The following is a 24,184-nucleotide window of genomic DNA, read 5'->3' on the forward strand; positions in this document are numbered from 1 at the left end:
TGGTGTAAAGATGCTGCGGAGAACCCTGACAGCTGTTGCAGCTCTTAGGAGTTACGGTACCTGGAGTCAGGACTGAGACAGGGGCAGAGGTGAAGGCAGAAGGGGGTGCAGAGGGTCTGGGAGCCAGGGCTGCTGGGCTCTGCCCACTCAGTGTGCACAGTCACACGGCCTGTAGTCTGCTGGTTCCCTACCCACACATGTGCAGGGATTTGCAACTGCAGATGCGGAGCCCGAGGTCGGCAAGCATGAGGCGCATCTGAGCCATCTGTGAAGGGCGTGGTTGGAGACAAACAGGCCTGGAGCCGGGGTGGCCAGGCCTGAGCCAGCGGGCATCTCCCTCCCTTGGTCCTGACCTCAGCAGAAACCAGCCCGGGACTGGGAAGCACTGGCTAGCACGGTGGAGGGAGAGAGGCCAGGCTGGGCTCTGTGTGAGGCACAGGTGTCCTCACGTGAGGTCCGGGACATCTCTTCCACTCCCTGGGCCCCAGCTGTAAGGCAGGCCCGTAGAGGGATTGGCGTTGTGTTTCCCCGGGGATGTGGTGTGGCTTGAATGTCTGTCCCCACCTCCCGCCCCTTCAGCGCAGGAGGGCAGCCCCACAGCCCTATGTGAAATGCTACTAGGAAGGTGGAAACTCATCCAATTGTGGTGCCTCCAGAGGGCCTTTGGGAAGTGGCTGGCCTGGATGCTTAGGGCAGAACTCCACGACTGAAGCCGGTTGGCTTTGCAAGGAGAGAGACTTGGACAGACACACGCCCTGGCTTGCCACGTGACTTTGTGCATGCTGTCCAGGCTCAGCCACTGGGAGCTGCCTGAGCCAGAGCCACACGCCTTCCTGAGAAGGTCAGCTTGCCCGGGGAATCTCAGTAGACTCCAGGCCTGGCCCTGTGCTGGGTACAGGGGAGTAAAGGCGTAGCAGACTCCAGGAACTCTCGAGACGAGGGGGAAGGAGGCACCTGCGGAGCAGCCTGGGAAGTGCTGGACTGGGGCCAGCTTCAGGACCACCCAGGAGGGTCGGGGAAGGGGCCTGGAAGAGGCAGAAAACTTGGGGCGGCCTGGGGAGGGGGGTGCACAGAGGGAGGGAGGCCAGCTCCACACAGGCAAAGGCCGGCTCCGCAGCCACCTCGCCTCTCCGATCTTGGCCCCTCCAGGCCAAAACCCTGAATGTCAGATTCTTCTTCTCCAATCCCACATCCCACATCCCACATCCCATCTGTTGCCACTACCTTCAAAGTATATCTAGATGCCGTATTTATAAAGTGCATCAGGCAAGTGTTTCCATGAAAAAAATAAAACGGGGCTGGGGGGGAGGGAACAAATCTAGAATCTGGCCGCTTCGTATCACATTCACTGCCATCTGCCGTCGGCACCTGTTCTTGCAGCTTTTCCTCATCCACCCTCGGCCCCTCCGTCTCAAGTGACCCTGCCCCTCCCTACTCACCCTCTGAGGCCGTATCTGCCCAGCGCCACCCCCGGCCCCCGGCCTCGCTGTAGCACTGCCCCCTGCTGGGCTTACGCTGACCTCTTGCTGGTGTATCCGGTCCCCGGTGGCCCCCAGGTTAGCTCCAGCCTTCACCACCAGGGCCCACAGTGCTTTCCACTGATGCTCCTGGCCTACAGTCCCCCCCACCCCACTGGAATAGCCACACCTGGGCATCCACTCTCTTCCTCTCTGTGGGTGACTCGAGGTCAAGAGAGCTTGGAAATGTCAAGGAGTTTGCGAGGAGCTCCGGGTAGGGCCCATGGAACGTGGAGGGCGGTGTTGAGAGCGAGCAAGGGAGACAAGGGTGGGACGGTCGGGTGCCGGAGAAGCCCGTGGGTGGTCCCTCTGAGAAGGCTGCCCTTGGTCCTGGGAGCAGGAGGGGTCGGCAGGGTTCCCAGTGACGCATCGCCCTCCACCTGCATGGCCTTCATCTTTTTTTTTTTTTTTTAATTTATTTGAATGGCAGAGTTACAGAGAGGCAGAGGCAGAGAGAGAGAGAGAGGTATTTCATCCGCTGGTTCACTCCCCAAATGGCTGCAATGGCTGGAGTGAGGCCAATCCAAAGCCAGGAGCCAGGAGCTTCTTCCGGGTCTCCCACGCGGGTGCAGGGCCCATGACGTGGGCCATCTTCCACTGCTCTCCCAGGCCAGGTGCTATGCCTGTGGCCCTGCCATCCCTAGGCTTGTCCCTTCTTCAGAAATCCAGGAATGCAGAGACTTGGGGCTGGGGTGACCCGGGGGCTTCGCCCAGGGGTTTAGTGCTGCCAGGGAGGGAGCCTCGGTTCTGGTCCTGGCTGGGCTGGGGAGCCCGGGAGGCGGGGGAGGGACTGGAGAGCAGGCCTGGCCCGGTGAAGGCAGCAGGAGCCAGGACGGCGTCACATGAGCATCTCGTCTCTCCGGGCCTCAGTTCCCCCAGCACCCGGAGCAGCAGGTGCTTGGGCGCCCCTGCCCCTCGCCGAGGCTCTTTCTCACCTGCTGTCTTGCAGGCCACCTGGAGGTCCCCCGACCTGCGCATCCCTGAGCCACTGAGGCAAAGGCAGGCCAGCGAGGGCCAGCGACTTGTTGCGGGCGGCCAGCAGGTGCACGATGGGGCTGCAGTGGGAGCCAGGCCTGACTCTGGTCTCCTGTCCCCGGCTCTCTGCGGAGAGGCAGTGCTGCAGGACTGTGGTCGTTGGCCTGGCTTCCCGGGGAGGCAAAGCTCACTGGGGTAAGAGGGTCAAAGAGATGACACGGGGAAGCTCCCACACAGCGCTCAGCCCACAGCAGGTGCTCAGCGAATCTTGCATACGGGGCCCCCGCAGCAGGGGGATGACTGCACCCCGCCTCTGCCCACCGGCGCTTGGTGCTTGTCTCTGGCTTTGCTTTCCTGGACAAGGAGTGGCGGCTCGCAGGCCCTGCTGAGACCAGGGCTGGGCAAGGCTCCTGGCTATGATTTGGGGGCGACACCTGCCCAGGGAGCCCCTCTCTCCATCTCCTCCTCCTGCCCCTCCTCCCTCGTCTCTCTCCTGCTCCCCCTCGTGCCTGCGTGCAGGGAGATTTTCCCCCGAGCCACAGAGCTGCTTCTGCCAGGTTTCCATGTTGGGGACATGGTCACAGGCACCCCACAGCCCCCAGCCGCGCCTCCTCCTGCCGGCCTGACCAGAGGCCCTGCCGCTCCACACGCGAGCCAAGGGCAGTGTCTGTTCCCCAGGCCCCGGGTTGGGGGCCGTCTCCTCCCCCACTTCCTGAGACCCTCCCATGCACACTCATTCCTTACCCCATGGAGGGAAGGGGCAGGGATGAGACTGGGGCATGATGGGACTTGCCGGAGATCATGTGGCCTGCAAGTGACCAGCCAGGTGCCACAGTCTGTGCCATGGCTTGGCAGGCTGCTCCTTCTAAGGCCAGGAGGTGACCCCTGGCCATTTCCGTCCTGGGCCTTCTCCGCCAGGTGTGGAGCAAAGAGCCTGTGCTGACACACAGTGTCCACCAGGTGTCGCCCACGTTCAAGACAACAGCCAGGCCCTGAAGGAGGGGCCTGGGAACTGGCAGAGGGGAAGGGAGGGGCCAGGAGTCACCAGAGACTGGGATGCACCCAGAGCCCGAGGACCCCCGCCAGGGAGGAGCGGACAGCGCCCTCAGGCCCTAGCGCGGAAGACCCCCAGGTTTCAGACGTCAGCAGGGGTCCCGAGGGACTAAAGGCCTCCAGGTTGCCACCGCTGGGGGTCCCACCTCGAACACAGGACTCCTGCTCCTAACTCCCCCCTGCCCTCAGCTGCCTTCCCAGCTCCCCACAGCCCTGTTGGGGCACCCCATGCTCTGTGCCCTTCAGTGGTCCCCCCACTGTCCCCCACACCCACTGTCCCCTCACACTCAGTGATCCCCCACTGTCCCCGACTCCCACTGTCCCCCCACAGTGATCCCCCCACTGTCCCCCACTCCCACTGTCCCCCACTCCTACTGTCCCCCCACACTCAGTGATCCCCCACTGTCCCCCACACCCACTGTCCCCCCACACTCAGTGATCCCCCACTGTCCCCGACTCCCACTGTCCCCCCACACTCAGTGGTCCCCCCACTGTCCCCCACACCCACTGTCCCCCCACACTCAGTGATCCCCCACTGTCCCCCACTCCCACTGTCCCCCCACACTCAGTGATCCCCCCACTGTCCCCCACTCCCACTGTCCCCCCACACCCAGTGGTCCCCCCACTGTCCCCCACTCCCACTGTCCCCCCACACCCAGTGATCCCCCACTGTCCCCCACTCCCACTGTCCCCCCACACTCAGTGGTCCCCCACTGTCCCCCACTCCCACTGTCCCCCCACACTCAGTGATCCCCCACTGTCCCCCACTCCCACTGTCCCCCCACACCCAGTGGTCCCCCCACTGTCCCCCACTCCCACTGTCCCCTCACACCCAGTGGTCCCCCACTGTCCCCCACTCCCACTGTCCCCCCACACCCAGTGGTCCCCCACTGTCCCCCACTCCCACTGTCCCCCCACACCCACTGTCCCCCCACACCCACTGTCCCCCACACCCAGTGCCCAGGCACCGCTCGTGAAGGGGTGAGTTCCCCGCCTGTCGCACTCCCAGGCCGCAGGCCCCGGGACGGAGGCCCCAGCTTGCTCTCGGAGTAGGGTCACAGAGCGAGTCCTGCCAGGGAGTTGAAATCTTTTTCCTTTTTTTTTTTTTTTTTTTAATTTATTTGAAAGGCAGAGACAGAGGGAGGGAGAGAGAGAGAGAGAGAGAGAGAGAGAGGTTGTCCATCTGCTGGTTCACTCCCCAAATGGCCGTAACAGCCAGGGGCTGGGCCAGGCTGACGCCAGGAGCCAGGAGCTCCTTCCCTGTCTCCCACGTGGGTGACAAGGACCCAGCTACTGAGGCGTCGCCTCTGCCTGTCAGGTGCACGCTCCGGGCAGCTGGACCAGGGCAGAGCGTCCCGAGCTTGCCCCGGGCCCCGACACGGCCAGTGACTTCCCACGCAGTGCAGCCACAGCGCTCCCTCCCGCCCCGCCCTTCACTACAGGGGGAGCAGAGTGGCTCAACTCAAGGCGGGGTGGGGCTCCTCCTCCCCAGGTCACCCCGGGGGGCTCTGGGAAAATCCATGTTTTGGTAGCAGCTGCTTGGTCTCTGCCCGCAACTGAGAAGGGGCAGGGCTGTGACCCGGGGCCCGGCTGCCTGCTGAGTTCTCCCACGGCTCCCACCCCACGTCTATATTATTGAAGGCACATCCTGCATGCAAACTGAATCCTAAGGGCGCTGACATCCAATCCCCCCCCCATTCACAACCTCACCCCTACTCCTTATCAGTGGCTCTCATAACAAGCCCATGACACTTCAGGCCTAAGACATAGACCCATTTCACAGACAGGACAACTGAGGCTGTGTGCATCACAGGCAGAGCACACACTGCAGGCTGGGGCCTTGGTCACTTGGTCACTCCTGCCACTGCTCTGGCTTGCCTGGGTCATCACTGGGGCAGAGGTGTGGGGGACCCTGCCCGGCGCCATGACGTCGGCGAGTGGCTTTCCCTCTCTGGGCCCCAGTTGTCCACTCAGAGGTGGACGCCGGTGCCTGTGGCCTCAGCCCCACCTCAGTCTCTCTCTACTGGGGTAGGACCATGGCCCCTAGGCTGGGAGCAAAAGGGGACTGGACCTTGCCGGCCACTGGGTATCAGGGAGCCTGCTTCCCCCAGCGCGGGAGGCTGGGAGGGGAGTGAGTGGCCACAGGGACGCTGGAGCCGGCCAGGGAGGGCGAGTTGGAGTGATGGCCCGGGGCCGAGGGGGCTGGGCAGGGCCCCCAGGGCCCCCGAGCCTTAGTGCTGGCCTGGGCTTTGGGAAGGGCACGGCTGGAAGCCTGGGCCCTGCAGGAGGGCCTGGGCACCCCATGCCAGCTCCACCCTGGTTTGAGGGGTTTGGTTCAGATGGCGTGAGCTGGAGCGGGGGGGCTGGGGTACTGGGAGCTAGGACCAGGAAGATCCCAGGGCCTGGCAGGCCGGGTCAGGCCCACTGGTGACCACTGTGGCCTCATACCTGGGCCGGCAGGAGGTGGCTGCTGAAGGCCCCTGTCTCAGTACCAGAGCTGCCCTGTGGGCTCCTGGGCCCATCCCACCTCTGCCTCCACCCTGCTCGGTCCTCCCGCAGCCCCTGGGGCTACGGCCTGCGGGGGCACTGCTAGGCAAGGCCCCACCAGGCAAGCCTCCTGGTGGCCTTTCTCAGGGTCTGGGGCTGGCTGGGGGTGGGGGAGGGGGCGTGGGGTCAGAGTGTCCTCAGGGCTGGCAGGGGACGAAGGCCGAAGGCCGGAGGCGGATGCAAGGCCGGGGCCGGCTGCACGGAGGCCATGGCCGCCCGGGAGGTCAGGGTGGGCGGGGCGGACAGGAAGGCGCACTGCGGACCGGCGGCTCCTGGCGGAGTGGAGAAACTGCCTGCTGTGGTCGGACCCCCACCTCTGCCCGCCGTGCCCCTTGGCCCCTGCCCCCCAAAACGCCGTCCCCTGCCGCCATCCCTTGCTGCTACTCGAGACGGCCGCCCTGGCCAGGTCTCCCCCACTCCCGACTTCTCCCCTTTCCCGCTTCACCACCCGGCCCTGCTATCTTCTGGAATGTTCTGCACAGCCTCCAGCCTTGACTCTCCCCTCCCCCCTTTGGGACGCTCTTCACTAAGGTGGGTCCAGCCCTTGGCCTCTTCCCAGTGGATAGAACTCCTGGTGTCTAGAGCTGGCCTGGCCTCCCCCTGGCAGGGACATGGGGTCCTTGCCCATTCCCCAGGGCCAGAAGGTCTGGGGAGGGCAGGGGTGTTCCCGGGAACCAGGCGGTGTTGCAGAGCAGGGTGGGGCAAACCTGTTACATGGGGGGGCCTGCGAGGGCTGGGGGCCGTGCTTGGGTGGGAGTGTCCCTGGCCACATGACCTCTCAGTGCCTGGGAGCCTGCTGTGAGGCATTCTGGGTAACAGGGCTGGGACACAGGCTGCTGGGTCCTGCCCTCCAGTGCCACCTCAGCCAAGGCCAGGTGGGGCCACCTGCTGTGCAGGGAGTTCCTAAGCAGAGGTCACCCTGAGCCACGCTGAGGGTCAGCCCGGGGTCCCTGGGGCCCCAGCTCATGCCCACACTCTCTCTCTCTCTGGGCTCTTGGCCCTAGGAGGCATCCACGCTTGGCACCTGAGCTGGCAGCTCAGGGGCTGGGACCTGAAGTCCCCAGGGAGTCAAGCTGGCACCACAACGGAAGCCCCGCCCCTTCTCTCTGGCCTCGCCTTCCCCAGCCCCCAGGAGAGACCCCCGGCCAAGCCCCACGCTTCTCACCGTGCCTAGAAACAGAGACAAGGGCACGGCCACGCCTAGCGCAGGACTGGGGGAGCCGTGGTCCTGCCAGGGCCCAGGATCTCCCTACCCCCACCTGCTCCATCCATCCGGTCTCCAGCCAGCCCGCCAGCCCCTCTTCTCTCTCAGACCTCCAGGGGGCTAGGGCGGGGCAGGGGTGGGCAGGAAGCCCAGCCCGCAGGCCACCTCCTCGGGCGGCGGGTCGTAGATGCTGCAGCTGGGCGTGCGGCCCTGGCAGTAGATGTTGAGGTAGCCGCGGTACTGATCCCTGTAGATCTGCTTCTGCAGGCACAGAACCACGCTCTTGTCACACTCGCACGTCTGCTTGTCACACTCGGTCTCGTTGAGCTCGCCTGGGGGGCGGGTGGCAGAGGCTGTGGGTAAAGGGCCACCCCCACCTCCCCAGACGGGGGGACGAGGAGCAGTGCCTGCCCTCTGGGAGCCCCCCTGGGCCAACCCACACCCCCCAGGACCCTCTCTGTGCTGTGACAACCTCTGCAAGCTGACTGTGCACCCTAAAACTGGAGAGGCAGTAAGGGAAACTGAGGCAGAAAGGGGGTGGGTTTGCCCAACTCACCCCGCCCCCTGCCAGTCTCTTTCTGCTCTCCCAGGCCCCTCCCTCTGTCTCACTCCGGGGGAAGAAAGGACTGGGAGAAATCAGTACTGACGCTAACTGCTTATGCAAATTCTTAATTGTAAGCTAATATTAATTAGCTTCATATTACCAGCTGCATTTTAGCATGGGTGTGTCGCACGCGGTATTTGGGACAGACTTCTACTAAAGCGGTGCCCGGCGTGTGCCTGCAGCCTGTGCTCTCTGGCCAGGCTGGGGGTGGCGGGGGCGGGGGAGGCACTCACTGCACAGGATCTCAGTGCTGTTCTCGATGGTGTAGTCATAGTGGTCCACGTAGGGCCGGCAGCCTTGGTCAAAGACCTTCTGGTAGCAGCAGTCGTGGGCGTGGCAGCACCTAGGGGCAGCAGAGGTGAGCGGGCAGGTGTGGCCCCGGCTGATGGAGTCCCAGTCCCTCACTGCCTGGCCGTCAGACTTCAGAGAGAGGCAGTTACTCATCTGAGATCACATGGGTTCTTGCCTGGATCCTTGCTCTTTGTTCTCACCCTTGGGGCTCCCGGCCTGCCCCCCTGGAGCCCTGATGTAGCCCGGGGGGCGGGGGTGGATCAGGTGGTCAATCAAGGGGCCAGCGTAGGAAGGGGGCTCTGTGCCTAAGTCAGTGTCAGAAGGGCACTGGCTGCACACAGAGGTCACATCTGGATGTGCCCGGCGGCCAGGGAGGGACAGAGGTGGGAAGGGTCAGTGGGTGCTGGCGGGAGGACAGGCAGGGAGGCAGCATGGCTGTCCCCTCGCCTCTGCAGGTGCCAAGGCAGTCAGTCCACATGCACCTAGCAAGCTCCCAGCAATGCCAGACTTGGTGCTGCTACTGTTAGGGAGATAGGAGCAGCAGTCTAGTCTGATGGAGGAAGCACAGCCCTGCCCTTCAGAGCCCCCTGTCCGGTGGGGGTGGCCCTCACAGCCCTTGCCCCATCGCAGAATCAGCTGCATACTGTCGCTGCCCTGTATGTTTGGGGCAGGTCAAAGGTCCCTTCCTGGAGAGAGGAGAGGGTAAGATACTCCCAAGGCCAGGACCCTGGAGATGGGCAACCGGAAGTGGCCGGAACAGGTGGAGAGGCTATGGTCAGAGGGCAGGCTCCTGGCCGCTAACTTGTCAATCAAGTCCGGTCCTCCGTGGAGGAGAGGTCGCTCTAACCTTCAGCTGTCTGCCCACCTGCTGTCCCTGGCCTGCAGTGGGATCCCAGATCTCCAGAACCTACCAGTCTACCTCGTCCATGGGCTGCCCGCGGCCGCCCAGCCCACAGTAGCAGCCGTAGCCCACGAAGGACAGGATGGCGTTTCTTCCCGTGATGGTTTCCACCATGGACTTGAGGTTCAGCAGGCTGCCGTGGGCAGTGGACAGAACTGCAAGAGAACCAGGGGCGTGTGAGGCCCTCGTTGGATGCTCACTGCGACTCTACGAATGCTGTTGTCACCCCATTTCCCAGGGGAGGAGACTGAGGCACGGAGCACTTAGTAACTCGCCCAAGGTCAGGTGGTCAAGAAATGATGGAGACAGAATTCGGATGCCCTCGGCCATGTGTCTGCCCACCCTTCCCAGGGGGCTGCCCAAGAACCTGGTGTGCAGAAAGGGGCTTTGCAAATGCCAGTGCTGTCATGAACCACAGGACTTGGACCTGGTCACCCTCTGCTTCCTGGCCTCTGCCCCCTCAGGGACTCAGGGGCCCCACCATGGTCCAGAGCTGATGCAAAGCAGGGTTAAGGCAGACAATTCAGTGCTGTGGTCTCTTAATCAAGATACAGAAAAGCCTCTATGTTACAAGCCAATACTGGCTGTGGGTTGGAAAACGGACACACACGTGTGTCACACACACACATACATGTGCACACACACAGGTAAAGCAATAGTGCAAGAACACTTCCTATCCCAGCAAAATCGCTTCCTGGCACCTGCCGGGTCTGCTGGGCTCTCTGAGCTGCCCCTGTGTTCTCCGTGTGTCTCCTGGGCTCAGTGAAAAGGAAGGCACTGGCATTCACACCCGTATCTGGGTGGAGCCACCACACCCACCAGGAGAGCTGCGCTAGTCCCATTGAATGGATGATGAAACCGAGGCTCGGAACTGGGGACGGCTTACCCAGCTCATGCAGGCTGGAAGTGGCAGAGCCCGGACGGGAGCCCTGGCTTTTGTAGCCCCGAGCTAGGAGGCTACTCAGCTTGCAGGCAGCCCCTGCCAGCACCGCCCCGTCAGATGGGCCCAGGGCGAGACGTGCAGCTCCGTGCCCTGCCCCCAGCTCTCTCCACATCTCCACTGCCCGAATGAGCAGATGTACCGTGGACGGGAGGCAGCCGAGGGACTCAGACACCCAAGGCTGAGTAGCATCCCAAGGCCACTCTTGCTTGCTTCTTGAGACTTGTTGTCTCCTATCAGTGACGGGGGGCTCACCACCTCAGGTCATGCATGGGCCCCTCTTCTGGCCTCTGTTTCTTCTCCTACGAGTGGGCTGTGTCCCTGCAGTGTCTCATAGTTTGCATGAAAAGCCAGAGAGCAATTCTGTGACAGTCCCCATGGCTGAAACACTCCGGCGTGTGTTGGGGGACAGAGGGGCTCATGCCAGACTCAGATCCCGAGCTTGCCCCAACATCCCTGGGGCGGCTGCCCCAGGTCCCTGGAGGCCTGAGCACCAGCCTTGCCCATCCACTGACTTCTGGTACCCACACGCTGTCTCCCTCTCTGCACACACCCCGTATGTGCCCAGCTGGGTGCACAGCCACAGCCATGGCCACGGGTGGACTCACAACTCTGACATTTGTTTTGTTGGTGTGTGTTGCACAGGTACACACTCCAAGATGGTCATAGCCACCTACACACAGACGCGTGCAGCTCCCTACACAAACTCATTAACTCCGTCTCACGCACACACACACACAGCACCACACACTCTGTGTACACAAACACCAGCCAACAACACTGTTTTACGATGCTTGCTCAGCCCCCGCACCCTGTTCCCTCGAGGCTCGTAAATGCCACTGAGGGTCCCTGGTGTGTTTGCAGGTGACCAAGGAATCAGCAACCCTCCGGGGTTAAGGAGGACAGGGAAGTGGAGGCCCAGGGAGAGGACGAGACTGGCCCAGGGGGTCTGGGCTACTCAGGGTGGGCAGGAACCAGGTGCCCAGGTGGCAGGAGAGAGGCTGGGCTGTGGAGGAGGAAGTCTGTGCTGAGCCTGGACTCACCGCTGCTGGCCAGGATGCTGATGGTGAGGAACCTCTTCATGCCCAGGCCGGACCTGAGAGAGGAGGAAGCCGGGAGCCTCAGTCTGTCCCCTGCACCTGTGTGGCCCCAGCCCCATTACTGTCCCCTGATGCTGTCCCAGCCCTGTGATTAGCATCCCGCACCTGCCCTGCTGCTCCTGCAGGGACACACCCCAGGCTGGCAGAGCCAGGAGGCCCCAGCACCTCCTTCCCTCCCATCCTACTTCCACTGTCTCAGATCAGAGCCTCCCCAACTGTCCCCCACCCCCGATCTGCCATCCACTCGCCAGGGAACCCTGGCACAGAGCCACATGACCCAGCCTGGTGCTGGGTCTTGAACCCAGAACCTAGCAACCCGGGTGGTGGGCTGCCCTGCTCCCCAATCAATGCTGAGTGACTGCAGGCAGAGCGTTGGACCTCTCTGGGCCACAGGTGTCTCAGAAGAGCTGATTCTATGATTCCTATGCCTCTCCTCCGGCTAGAAAAGCAGAAACCTGTCTCAGTGCACCTCACCTTCACCCCTGCCCCTCTCCCCACAGGACCCCATCCCGGGACAGCGGGCACCTACCTGGAGGTTCTCGGAGGAGAAGCGGCCGCAGGGCTTGGGCCCCTCCGCCCAGAGGGCTGTCTAACCAGCACCTTCTTCCTGAACCCTTTGTGGTTGGCCTGCGCCCCATCTGCCATGCTCTGGGCTCTGGGGGGCCAGCGACATAGGTCTCCGAGAGTGTGTGGGGTGCTCTGAAGGTGGCAGGGAGCAGGCCCCAGCTTCACGCTGCCACGCACGCTGGCAGGGTAGTGCCCAGGCAATGGCCCTGGGCAGAGGGCAGGTGACACATATGCCCTAGAAAAAGGAGGCTCCTCCCCCGACACAGCCCCGCCCCTGCTGGCTGCAGAGTCCCCGCCCCCAGTGTGCCCTGGTCTGCCCAGCTGGGGGTTTATGCCTCTGGCCAGGTGTTGGCCTCTCCTGAGAGACACTGACGAAGTAATGATTTAGTGATGCTTGGGAAAGCAACGATGGGGTATTGCAGGGGGGAGGAGAGAGCAGGCTCAACCCCAAATGCAGCAAGTCCTGCAGGTTGCAAGCACCAGGGGGCGGAGAAGGCCTGAGAGGAGACACCAGGAGGGAGAGGGGCTGCTGTCCCCGCTGCCCTAACAGGAGCCTCAGCGCGGGCGGCCAGGGCGCTCGGACGTCACTTGGGACACAGATATGGAGGATGGAGGGCGGGGTCTGCTGTAGCCACTTAGCAGGGTTCTCTCCAAGCTGGACAACACAGAGAGGAACATGGAAGTCCAGCCGGGAAGGCCAGGGCAGAGGGGGCTCAGGGGAGGCTGAGGGCAACTTGCGGAGGGAGATGTCCCTGCATTCAGGAGGCGGCTCGGTGTGGACATGCCCGTGTCTGTGGAGGACCCCGCACCCACGTCCGGAAGGGGACTGCATGCATGGGGAAGCAGGTCGGTGCCCACGTCTGTGGGGCCACCCAGGTTAAGAGTGGAGAGGCCTGGGTATGCACAACCAGCAGGAAGCCCCCCCCAAAACCGGCCCTGGCTTCCATCTGGAGGAAGGGGTCCCAGCCGGGCTGCGGCATGGCCTAGCCTATGGGTGGGGACCTCCTCGTGCACCCCGGGGTGTTGAGTGGCTTCTTCCAGCTCCCCCTGAGTTGTGGTCACCACGAATGTCTCCTGAGGTTGGGGTGGGCTCCCTTGCCTCTGCTTGAGGACCTGGTGGGCCTGGGAGTCAGTGCCACTGGCCTCTTGTCTGGGGCTGGGGCAGGACGAGTTCCAGGAGCCAGGTGCTGGTGGGTCCCTGCTTCGTGGCAGCAGGGCCTTGTCAGGCCTGTGCCCTTCCCCGGCCTCTGTGTGCCCCGCTGTGGAATGAACAGGACGCAGCCACGCGAGTGACGAGTGTGCTAGCGAGAACAGACATCACGTGGGACACGGGAAAGGGGCTTGGCTGGAGGTCTGACGGTGAGGCGCAGCCTTGGGCGTGGCGGTTAAGATGCGCGCATCCCACACGGAAGCACCCATGCTCCGCTCCTGGCTGCAGCTTCGGGCATTTGGAAAGTGAACCAGGGGATGGGCGCTCTGTCTGTCTATCTCTCCCTGTCTCTCTGCCTTTCAAGCAGATAGAAAGACAAAAAGACAAGATCTGATTGGGACAAAGTCGGAGCTGGACCTCCAGCTTGGAGTGAGCTCTGAGATGGAAGTGGGGTGAGGGATGGGGGAGGGAGAGAGCTCTTGGAAACTGACACTCCGGGTGCACCCCTCAGCTCACACTCACCTTGCTCTGCTCACGTCCCACACCTGCTGACCAGGGCAGAAGACATCCCAGCTTTGCCAACTTCCCCTTCTGCCTTCTCAAACCCGTGAGCCAGCCCTTGCCCGGCCCCCACCCTTCCTCTTCCCAACTTCCTGTCCTGGGATCCAGGCCTCTCTTTCCAGGAAGTCACCCTGGAATCCCCATCACACCTTACACGGGAAGGTGTTTATTTGCCCTTGCTGGCGCGTTCCTTCCTGGAGACCTGCGCGTGCCTTGGCTCACGGGGTCTGACTCTGCACTCGGATGGGCGACCCTGGAGAGCAGGGGCCTTTGTGTTTTCAGAAGCCCAGGGCTTCCCCATGGAGCAAGGGCTGCAACTGCCTTACCAGACTGGGAGTACGGGAGGACCAGGCCCCTGGTCTCACTTGTCAGCGCAAAGCCTGCTTCCTGGTTTTGCTTCTATTTTTTTGCACACACCTCTTCGTGATATAATCGCACTCCAAAGAAGGAAGAATCAAGAAGAAATGCCCATGGGGTCGGCGCCGTGACCCACTAGGTTAATCCTCTACCTGCGGCGCCGGCATCCCATGTGGGCGCAGGTTCTAGTCCTGGTTGCTCCTCTTCCAGTCCAGCTCTCTGCTATGGCCTGGGAGAGCAGTGGGTGATGGCCCAAGTGCTTGGGCCCCTGCACCCACATGGGAGACCGGGAGGAGGCACCTGGCTCCTGGCTTTGGATTGGCTCAGCTCCGGCCGTTACAGCCATTTGGAGAGTGATCCAATGGAAGGAAGACCTTTCTCTCTGTCTCTCTCTCTCACTGTCTGTAACTTTACCTGTCAAATAAATAAAAATCTTTTAAAAAAATGAAGAAATGCCCAGTACAGTCCGTATACTAAAGAACAAGCCTCCAACTGCAGGATCTGGGAGCCACTTAGGTCCATGTCCAAAAGGCCATGGTCAGGGCCAGCACTGTGATGTTGTGGTTAAGCCACCACTTGCAGCACCGGCATCCCGTATGGGCACTGATTCTAGTCCTGGTCACTCCACTTCTGATCCAGCTCCATGCCAATGACCTGGTAAAGCAGCAGAGGATGGCCCAAGTGCTTGAGACCCTGCACCCATGTGGGAGACCCGGATGAAGCTCCTGGCTTTGGCCTGGCCCAGCCCTGGCCATTGCTTCCACTGGGGAGTGAACTGGAAGATGAACACTCTCTCTGCCTCTGCCTCACCCTCTCTGTAACTCTGCCTTTCAAATAAATAAATAAATTCTTCTTAAAAAAATAAAATAAAATTTTAAAAATAAAGTTTGAAAAAGGCCCCAGTCAGGGAGGGCCAGGGACCCCAGGAGTCTCTCAGCAGCACCATTGCTGCTTTCCCATGGCCAATGCCCCCTGGACGCGCTGGCTGGCCCCGTCTGCGGAGAGGCCAGATCTAGGAGGGGAGGACGGGCTCATCCCACTCCCCTGCCCTCCCTCTGCCACGCACATGTGCTCAGCAATGGAGTCAGCACTAAACTGGTTGGCCCAGTAATTCCGCTTCTGGGACTGGAAACCAAGAGGCAAACCTGAGCTGTTCCCAGACAGAGGCAGACCAGAGACGGCACTGGTCGGGGTATTTCTCTGATGCCCGCCCCCTCCCCAGCTCCAAACAGAAGCAACTTAAAGTAGGCATTAGTTAAGGAAGTTATTAACCCTGCATCCATAATCATGTTTTCGAAGAATATTTGATGCTACAAACACACACACACACACACACACACACAACTATGTTTATATGGGGAAATAGTAATTAAAATAAAAGGAGGGTATGGGAGTGCACAGGTATGGGATTATCCAGAAGGATCTACTGCCCGGTATTAGTTGCGACCATCTTTCGGCTGCGGCATTGCTGGTGGTCTGTTTCCGTAGCTGTAACTTTCGGGGCTACAGTGAATGCCCTGGCTCTCAGTAACTGAGATGAGGTAATCCGCCTTCTTGGAAGGCATGAGCCTACTCCTCAAGGGAAGAAGCGGAAGCCATGGTTCAAGTTTAAGGAGCAGGTGCCTGCACTGGAGAGCTTGGTCACTCACCTAAGGGGAAAGCCTGGTCGATGGTATCAGTTTGCTAGCGTCACCGTGACAAACAGCACAGACTGGGAGCATCTACTCGCGTTTCTCACAGTCCCGGGGCTGGACGGTCAAGGTCACGGTGCCGGCAGGGTTGGGTCCACTCTGAGGCCCCTCCTGGGAGGGGGTGCTGTCTTGCTATTCCCTTGTGGCTCTCTCCTAGCTGCGTGGACATCCTGATTGTGAGGACGCTTGTTCCACTGCAGGACCCCCTGGCTATGACTTGATCGCCTCCCAAGAGGCATTATCGCCAAAGGCAGTGCCCGGGCTGCAGCCTCAGAGTTTGGAGCCTGAGGGGGCCCAAGTTGGCCCCAAATACCAATTAGACACAAATTCCTCCGAAAATTTGAAACGCAGGGAATATTTCCCAACTCATTCTAGAGAGAGAGATCTTCCATCTGCTGGTTCACTCCCCAGATGGCTGCAACAGCCAGGCTGGGCCAGGCTGAAGCCAGTACTGGATCCCTCATCCACACTCTCCCAGGCGTACTAGCGGTAAACTGGATCAGAAGCGGAGCAGTGGGGCCAGTGTTGTGGCATAGGGAGTGGAGCTGCTGCCTTCCACGTGGACACCTGTCCCTGTCCTGGCTGCTCCACTTCCAATCCAGTTCCATGCTAATGGCCGGGGAAAAGCAGCAGAGGATGGCCCAAGTGCTTCTACGTGTTCACAAAGAATAATTATTAAACATTCTTAAATGCATACAATAAACATATACAAACTTTACAATAATACCCCCAAATAGGAAATATTTAGAGATAAAACTGACAAGAAATGGGAACTCAAATACTGAAAACTATAAAATGATGCTCAGAGAAATAAAGGCAGACAAAAATAAGTGGAGGTAAATACAACGTTAATGAAGCGAAAGACTCAATATCATTAAGAAGTTAGTTTCTCTGTGTGCTCTATAGGGTCAGTGTACTCTCAATCAAAACTAACAGACTTTTTTTTTTTATAGAAATTGACAAGCCGTTCCTAAAATTCATAGGGAAATTAAAAGAATCTAGGATAACCAAATCAGCTATTAAAGGAATAAAGTTGCAATACTACTTGATTTTAAGACTTATAAACCCTATAACCCAAACACTTGTGCTGTTAGCATAAAGACAGAAGAATAAGGCCAATGAAATGGGATAAATGAATCCGAATCAGACCTGAACATGTTTAGAGAATTTGTTTCTGATAAAAATGCCAAGACAAGTCTATAGAGGAAGAATTGTTTCTGCCATTGGAGGGTGAACCAACGGCAAAAGGAAGACCTTTCTCTCTGTCTCTCTCTCTCACTGTCCACTCTGCCTGTCAAAAAATAAATAAATAAATAAAATAAAATAAAAAAATAAAACAGATCAGGACCTAAATGGAAGCCATAAGACCGACAGGAAAACACACGGGCACGTCTTTGTGACGCTAGGTTGGACGGTGGGAGTCAGTGCACAGAAGTCGCGGGCTGCAGACACACCGAAGATGATTTGAACTTCAACAGAACCAAGAATTTCGCGCTGTGAACTATGCCGTCAGGGAAGCTACAAGACAGCCCTCGGAGTCATTTGTGGATGAAATGTCTGAGCGGGAACTCGAAGCCAGAAACATTACTGAACGGTCCAACTCAACAGCAACAAGCTAACGATGCAGTTTAAAAACTGGCGACGCAGGGAGTCAGCATTTGGCATCATGGTCAAGGTGCCCACATCCTGTATTGAAGCTCCTGGGTTTGAATCCTGGCTGTGCTTCCTGCTACTGTGCACCCATGGGGGGGGCAGCAGGTGAGGGTTCAAATAGTTGGGTCCCTGCCACCCACGTGAGAGACCTGGGTTGAGTTCCCTGCTCCCAGCTTCCACCTGGCCCAGCCCTGGCTTTTGTGGGCATTTGGGGAGTGAACCAGCAGATGGGCAACCTCTCTCTCTCTCTGCCTTTTAAATGCATACACACCTACACACATAGTTCAATATAGGCAAAGGATTTAAATAGACATTCTCCGAAGAAGGATAATGATCAAAAAGCACCTGAAATGATGTTCAACCTCATCTGTGATTAGGAGAATGCAAATCCAAGGCACAATGAGATACCACTTCACACCCACTAGATGGCTTCAACAAAGAAAGGTGATAAGAGGATTGGGGAAGCTCTGCGGAAATTGGAGGCCTCATCTGTTCTGATGACAATGCAAACATGGCGCAACCCTGTGGGAAGACAATCTGGCAATTTCTCATAGAGATCGACAGACACCTGCCCCCGGATGCAGCCATTCTGGTCCTGGTTATTTATCCAGGAGAAAAGGAAGTGTGGGTTGATACAAAGACCAGTTTATTCACGAATGTCTATAGCAGCCTGAGTCATTGTAGCCCCAAACTATAAACAATCCCGAGTCCAACCACTGAAGAAAGGATCAACACCCTCTGCTCTCTCCATCCCACAGGACGCTTACTCCGCAACACCACGCACCACGCAACAGCACGGGCAAGTCTCTGAGGCAACAGGCTCGACCAAAGAATCCGGCCGCAAACCCCTGCATGTTGTTCAATTCCCTCTGCAGGAACTGTTGTCAGCCACAGCTGCCCTGACCCCGGGGGTGCGGATGGGACCGCTTCCAGGAGGCTGTGGGAGGACCCCACAGCAGTGGGCCAGTGTCATGGTGCAGCAGATTAACCGTCCGGCTTGAGTCCTGGCTGCTCCCCTTCCTATCCAGCTCCCTGCTGATGGCCTGGGAAAGCCGCGGAAGATGGCCCAAGCACTTGGGCCCCTGCACGCATGTGGGAGACCCGGATGGAGTTTCTGGTCCTGGCTTCAGCCTGGCCCAGCCCTGGCTCTTGCAGCCATTTGGGAATGAACCAGCAGATGATAGATCTCTCTCTCTCTCTCTCTCTCTCTCTCTCTCTCTGCCTTTCAGATAAATAATTTTAAAAAATAGAGAAAAGCAATATATATAGCCATTCATCAAAACTCACCAAGCTTCAAATGGGTACATTATGTTGTATCAGTTCTACCCTGAAAGGCCGATTTTAAAAGAGACCAAATGCTGTTTGTAATAGATGTTTGTCTAATGATTGTTTTGCCAACAATCCCTAATCATTAGCTCTGGAGGAGGGAGGTATCATTATTCCCATTTTATGGAGGCAGAAACTGAGGCGGTGAGCCAGGAAGCCACTGGCCTCGGCCTGTGAGCTCAGGCCAGCCCTGGACAAGGTCTGGGTCCCTTGGGGACCCCACTGCCTACAGTGCGGGGAGGCAGCAGCTGAAGACAGCCAATGCCCTATCAGCCGCTTCCTCCAGGAAGCCTCCCCGTGTGTTCATTCTTTGCTCTGGGCTCTCGCAACATCTGCGTTGGTTGGCCAGCACTGCCATGGCACAGAGCACAGACCCCGGGCCAGGACAACAGCCGTATGTTTTCTCATAGCTCAGAGGGCACACGAGTGACGTGAAGACGTGGGTGGGGCTTCTCCCCTCTCCACTGATCTCATCCTGGTCACCTCTTCCTACAGGGACACCGGGTCTACTGAGTAGGGCCCATGCCAGAGCCCGCGGCACCCCCACACCGCCCAGCCTGTGGCGAGTCTGCATCGCGGTCTGAGGAGTCGGGAACCCTTCAGAGCCCCAGCGCGTGGCCTGTGCACAGGACAGAGGGTGCCCAGCACGTGCCAGGCGAGGGGCCCTCAGGAAGCACGTGGAAAAGTGGAATTGGGGGCTCCACGTTGGTGCAGAAGCATTTGAAATCCACGCCCATTTTTTTCACAGTAAACACTTTCTGGGAACTCTTTGAACACCCTCTGGCAATCCTGCTTGAAGACTGAGCGGGACAAAATGCCGTATGTGCGGGGGTGTCACGATTTCCCGTGGAGTGAATGCTGTGTCCCACTGGGCTCGCCCCGCCCCAGATCTCACGCGCCTGTGGGTCCCAGTGGGATCATATCAAGCGGAGGGAACGTCCCTGGCCTCCTGTCCCGTCTGCTGAAGTCAGCGTCCACCGGGTCCCCTTAAAAAGGTGAAGCCTGAGTTTGCAGGGGGTGTGGGGAGCTCTCCGTCGCTCCGTTGCTCCCCCACTCCCCCGCCTGCCGATGTCCACTCACAGCTGTTGTTGGAGGCCCCGGCACCCACACAGCCTGGGCCAAGTCCAGCTGCAGACGCACAGAGGGCCCAGTGAGGCTGCCTGACCGTGCAGGTTCAGAGCTGCGCCCCAGCCGCAGCCGCAGCCCGGGTATGTCTGTAGCCTTGGACCCCCGTGCCTTGCAGGGCCCCTACCCAAGCCTGGGAGTTTACCAGGGCTGAGGGCTGGCCCACCTGACAACCTTCTTGATGGCTTCTAACACAGGGGCAAACCAACTGCATGAACATCAGAGTGAGGCCCACCCCCACCCACTGGACAGGCAGACGGGGCCGCCTGCAGCCCAGGTTCCAACCAGCGCCAAAGTGTCTGGTGGCTCCCGGGACAGGACACTGTCTGCTCAAGCAGGCGGGGACTTGTCCTGTTCTCTCTGCACCCTCAGCACGGTGCTGGGTGTGGCTGGGTGCTCAGGGAACACCTGGGGAAGGCGATCCTTTGCCGGGTCACTGTGGGTTCTCAGAGGTGGGCTCTCTGCTCTAACAGCGCCAACCCACCTCACTGGGCTCTTCTTCTTTGAGGCCCACGGCCAGCACTGTGCATGTTGGGGTCCTCCCAACAAGCCCACCAGGAGCAGAGAGGGAGTCGGGACCCAGGGCAGGGCTCTGTGAACCTCAGACTGCCTTCCGGCCGCCAGGCCCTGCTGCCTCCCAGCCTGGTGAGGCTCTGGGGCAGACAGCTGGGGTCTGGGTTAGACCTCCAAAGAAGCAAGAACCCAGGGCCGTGACCTCGAAGCGGGGATTTCAAGGGATGCGGAAAGCACCTTCTTGTGGTCTGGCTTTGAGAACTGAGAGGTCAGAGTGGAAATCCCGCTGCGTGTGTGATGTTTGGACACAAGGCTGGGTGGCGGGGTTCGGAGGGAGGTCAGGTTGCCTGCTCCTCGCCTCGGCCAGAGCCCGAGACCCTTTCTCAAGGCCAGGGGGTAGCCAGGTGTCAGGTGTTTGCTGACCACCTACAGTGTGCCATGTGCCAATCAGTGTACCTGTATCCATGGCAACAGGCCTGCGGCACCTCATGGATCCTATTATCCAGATGGGAAACCCAGGGCTCCAGGAGGTGAAGCGACGCGGCCAGAATGTGCAGCGGGAGCTGTGTGGTGTCGAAGCTGGGCTCTCTTCTGCGACACAGCCTCGGCTGCTCGTGGTCTAGGATGCCCAGGAATCTAGAGGGAAGTCTGCAATAGTCCCTGCAGGTGTTGGGTTCTTGTTGCACCTGTCCACGCATTCTACAGCCGACAAGCATTTGAGCCCTTCCTAGGGTTTGGCTAATCTCCTTGGGCTCTGCCTTGGTGCAGGAGGGCAGGGCATCGCCGTCCCATCCCCAGTCTCTCCCGCCACGCCCGTCCCCACCCTGGGAGGCCCAGCTCCAGTGCTTTCTTTGGATCTGAACACCTGCGCGGTTCTGTGCCTCGTCTCTCACCCACTCCGGCAGGTTGCTCCATCCTGGATCAGGGGTGTGGAATGTCCAGCCCGGGGGTCCTACCAGACCCGCCAAATTGTTTGGTATGGCCCTGCCAAGGCAACCACAGGTGAAACTCGAAATGCAATCCATCTATGGCAGGCTAATTTTTTAGTTGATAATTTTATACGGCCTGCGAATGATGTTGTAAATCTCCAAATGGCCCTTGGCGGAAAAGGGCTTCTCCGCCCGCCCCTGACCCTGGGTGGAATCCAGGGCGTGGAACTCTTCTGGGAAGTGGAGTTTGCAGGGAGAGGGGGCTGGAGGGAGGACTCTGGCCACTGGCCACTGCCCTCCATCCACAGGTGGGGCTCTTAGGAAAAAGGGGTCCTGTTCTTTTCTGCAACAACGCTGGGGGCAGCAGCTGTGAGCCCCACTCAGCTCTGTGGGTGCCAGGAAGGTGAGCAGGTGTGCAGAACAGAGCTCCGGGGCACAATGACTCAGCCCACAATGGGGATTAGGTAAGTGCCTGCTTACACGTACAGTGAGTGGGGTGCTTGGAACCATGCCCTATATGGGAAAAGGGGAGGCTCTGGCCCACCTGTGAGCTGATTGGAACTCTGCTATGTGGCCCTGGTCGAGTGTCCAGTGTCCTAATTGGCAAAATGGGGATAGCAGTGCGGCCGTCGTGATAACTGAGATAACAGCCGGTCCCGGCAGATGGCAGAGGCTGAGACAACAGTCACTTCTTCTTTTTTTTTTTTTTTTAAGATTTATGTATTTATTTGAGAGGCAGAGTTACAGACAGAGAGAGGGAGAGACAGAGAGAGAGAGAGGTCTTCTCTCCTCTGGTTCACTCCCCAGATGGCCATAACAGCTGGAGCTGGGCCAATCTGAAGTCAGGAGCCAGGAGCTTCCTCCTGGTCTCCCACATGGGTTCAGGGGCCCAAGCACTTGGGCCATCCTCCACTGCTTTCCCAGGCCATAGCAGAGAGTTGGATCGGAAGTGGAGCAGCAGGGACTTGAACCGGAGCCCTAGCCCCTGTACCGCAGTGCCGGCCCCAGTGAGAACCATCACTAATGGAATTTGTTTTCCAGCATCTGAGTCCTTCCTGCCCCTCCCACCTGCCGCCTGGAGTGCGGGGTGTGGGGGGGCGTGACCCTGAAGTCTCATCCAGGATTTCTCCCACAGGCCCCCAGGAAGTGAGAGCACTGAGCCCTGCTGATAAATCTCACGAAGCCACCAAGCCGCGTGGATGCTCAGGCTCCGCTGCCAGGGCATCCGGGGGCTTTAGAGGAAGGCAGGGCTGGAAAGGCCCCCCCGTCTTCAGACTCAGCGTCTCACTTCTGGAAATGATTCTAAAAAATCCCCGACAATAACAAAAGATCCAGAGATGAAACAGCTGATCAAATTAGTACACACCGAGAGTGGCATAGTAGCCGGATCGAGTCCCAGCTCCTCCTCTTCCGATCCAGCTCTCTGCTGTGGCCTGGAAAAGCAGTGGAAGATGGCCCAAGTCTTTGGGCCCCTGCACCTGCATGGGAGACCTGGAAGAAGCTCCTGGCTTTGGATCTGCTCAGCTCCGGCCATTGTGGTCATCTGGGGAGTGAACCAGTGGGTAGAGGACCTTTCCCTCTGCCTCTCCTTCTCTCTGTCTGTAACTCTGCCTCTCAAATAAATTAATAAAATCTTAAAAAAAGGACACTGAACATGGTTAACTATATTCTCTGTGTTTAAGAAGAGAAGAAGGGGCCGACACTGTGGGGTAGTAGGTTAAACCTCTGCCTGCAGAGCCAGCAACCTATATGGGTTCAAGTCCCAGCTGCACCACTTCTGACCCAGATCCCTGCAAATGTGCCTGAAAAGTAGCAGAAGATGGTCCAAGTGCTTGGGCCCCTGCCACCCACGTGGGAGACCCGGATGAAGCTCCTGGCTGCTGGCTTCAGCCTGGCCCAGTCCCAGCCATTGTGGCCATTTGGGGAGTGAACCAGCAGATGGAAGACCTCTCTCTCTCTCTCTTTCTCCCCCCTCTCTTCTCGTTCTGTATCTCTGTCTTCCAAATAAATAAAGTGAATCTTTAAAAAAGAGAGAGAGAGGCCGGCGCCGCAGCTCACTAGGCTAATCCTCTGCCTTGCGGCGCCGGCACACCGGGTTCTAGTCCCGGTCGGGGCACCTGATTCTGTCCCAGTTGCCCTTCTTTCAGGCCAGCTCTCTGCTGTGGCCAGGGAGTGCAGTGGAGGATGGCCCAAGTGCTTGGGCCCTGTATCCCATGGGAGACCAGGATAAGCACCTGGCTCCTGCCATCAGATCAGTGAGGTGCGCCGGCCGTGGTGGCCATTGGAGGGTGAACCAACGGCAAAGGAAGACCTTTCTCTCTGTCTCTCTCTCTCTCACTGTCCACTCTGCCTGTCAAAAAAAAAAAAAAAAAAAAAGAGAGAGAGAGAAGAGAAGAGAAGAGAAGAGAAGAGAAGAGAAGAGAAGAGAAGAGAAGAGAAGAGAAGAGAAGAGAAGAGAAGAGAAAGCTGGGACATGTTCAGAATGAGCACGGGAGATATAAAAAGGCCCAGGCCAGATGTACGGAGGGCGAGCCGAGCAGAGCAGAGCAGAGCCGAGGTCAGCGATCCATTGTGCTTCTCACAAGCTGTGCCGATGAAGATGAAGATGGGGCCGGTGGTGGAAGCAACCACGGCCAGCATTTAGTGGCCTCCAGCTGTGGACCGAGCCCGGTTCCTGCAGCGTCTCCTTTAATCCCCGTCCTTCTTCCACATTGGAGGAAGGAGCAGCCTGCCGCGGGTTAAGCGGCTGGGCGGCGGGGAGGCCACCTGTGGCCCCAGGCAGTCAGGGTTTGAGTCCCATCTTTCTTTAACCCCTGGGTCGGGCGGCAGCACCCGTGTTGCGGTGGCTGCGGTGGCGTCCTCTCGCTGGGCGAGGTGTAACGCCGTGTGCTTTGTGTGTGTCATCTGCAAGCCCCAGAGCAGTCAGAGAAGGGAGGGACCACTGGCCTCGTTGTGCAAAGGAGAAACCCGGGCTGGGGGCGGGGGTGGGGGTGGGGTGGAGTGCCCAGCAGCGCACAGCTGGCAGGAGAAGGAACCAGGTCTGATCCCAGCCAGCTGGGTGTTCCTTGGGGCCCCCAGCCATGGCCAGGATTTTTAAGGCCTCTTTTGGTGCTAGGATTTTATGGCCTCTTGGCAATGTCAACACCATGCCTGTTTTCCTGTGAGGGAAAAGGCTCTTGG

General features: G+C 59.2%; 1 protein-coding gene across 1 annotated transcript; it reads right to left on the reverse strand.

The window, feature by feature from the left end:
• Window positions 1-4,655: 4,655 nt before the first annotated feature.
• On the reverse strand, window positions 4,656-11,922 carry PLA2G2F (phospholipase A2 group IIF). The gene is made up of 5 exons (XM_002716048.5): window positions 11,662-11,922; window positions 11,076-11,128; window positions 9,103-9,247; window positions 8,134-8,243; window positions 4,656-7,628 (listed from the first exon to the last, which is right to left on the reverse strand). Exons 1-5 carry the CDS (start codon window positions 11,775-11,777, stop codon window positions 7,417-7,419), a joined length of 636 nt encoding a protein of 211 aa, XP_002716094.1. The 5' UTR covers window positions 11,778-11,922; the 3' UTR covers window positions 4,656-7,416.
• Between the last annotated feature and the right edge of the window lie 12,262 nt (window positions 11,923-24,184).

This window comes from Oryctolagus cuniculus, chromosome 7 (assembly GCF_964237555.1).
Source record: "Oryctolagus cuniculus chromosome 7, mOryCun1.1, whole genome shotgun sequence".
NCBI lineage: Eukaryota > Metazoa > Chordata > Mammalia > Lagomorpha > Leporidae > Oryctolagus > Oryctolagus cuniculus.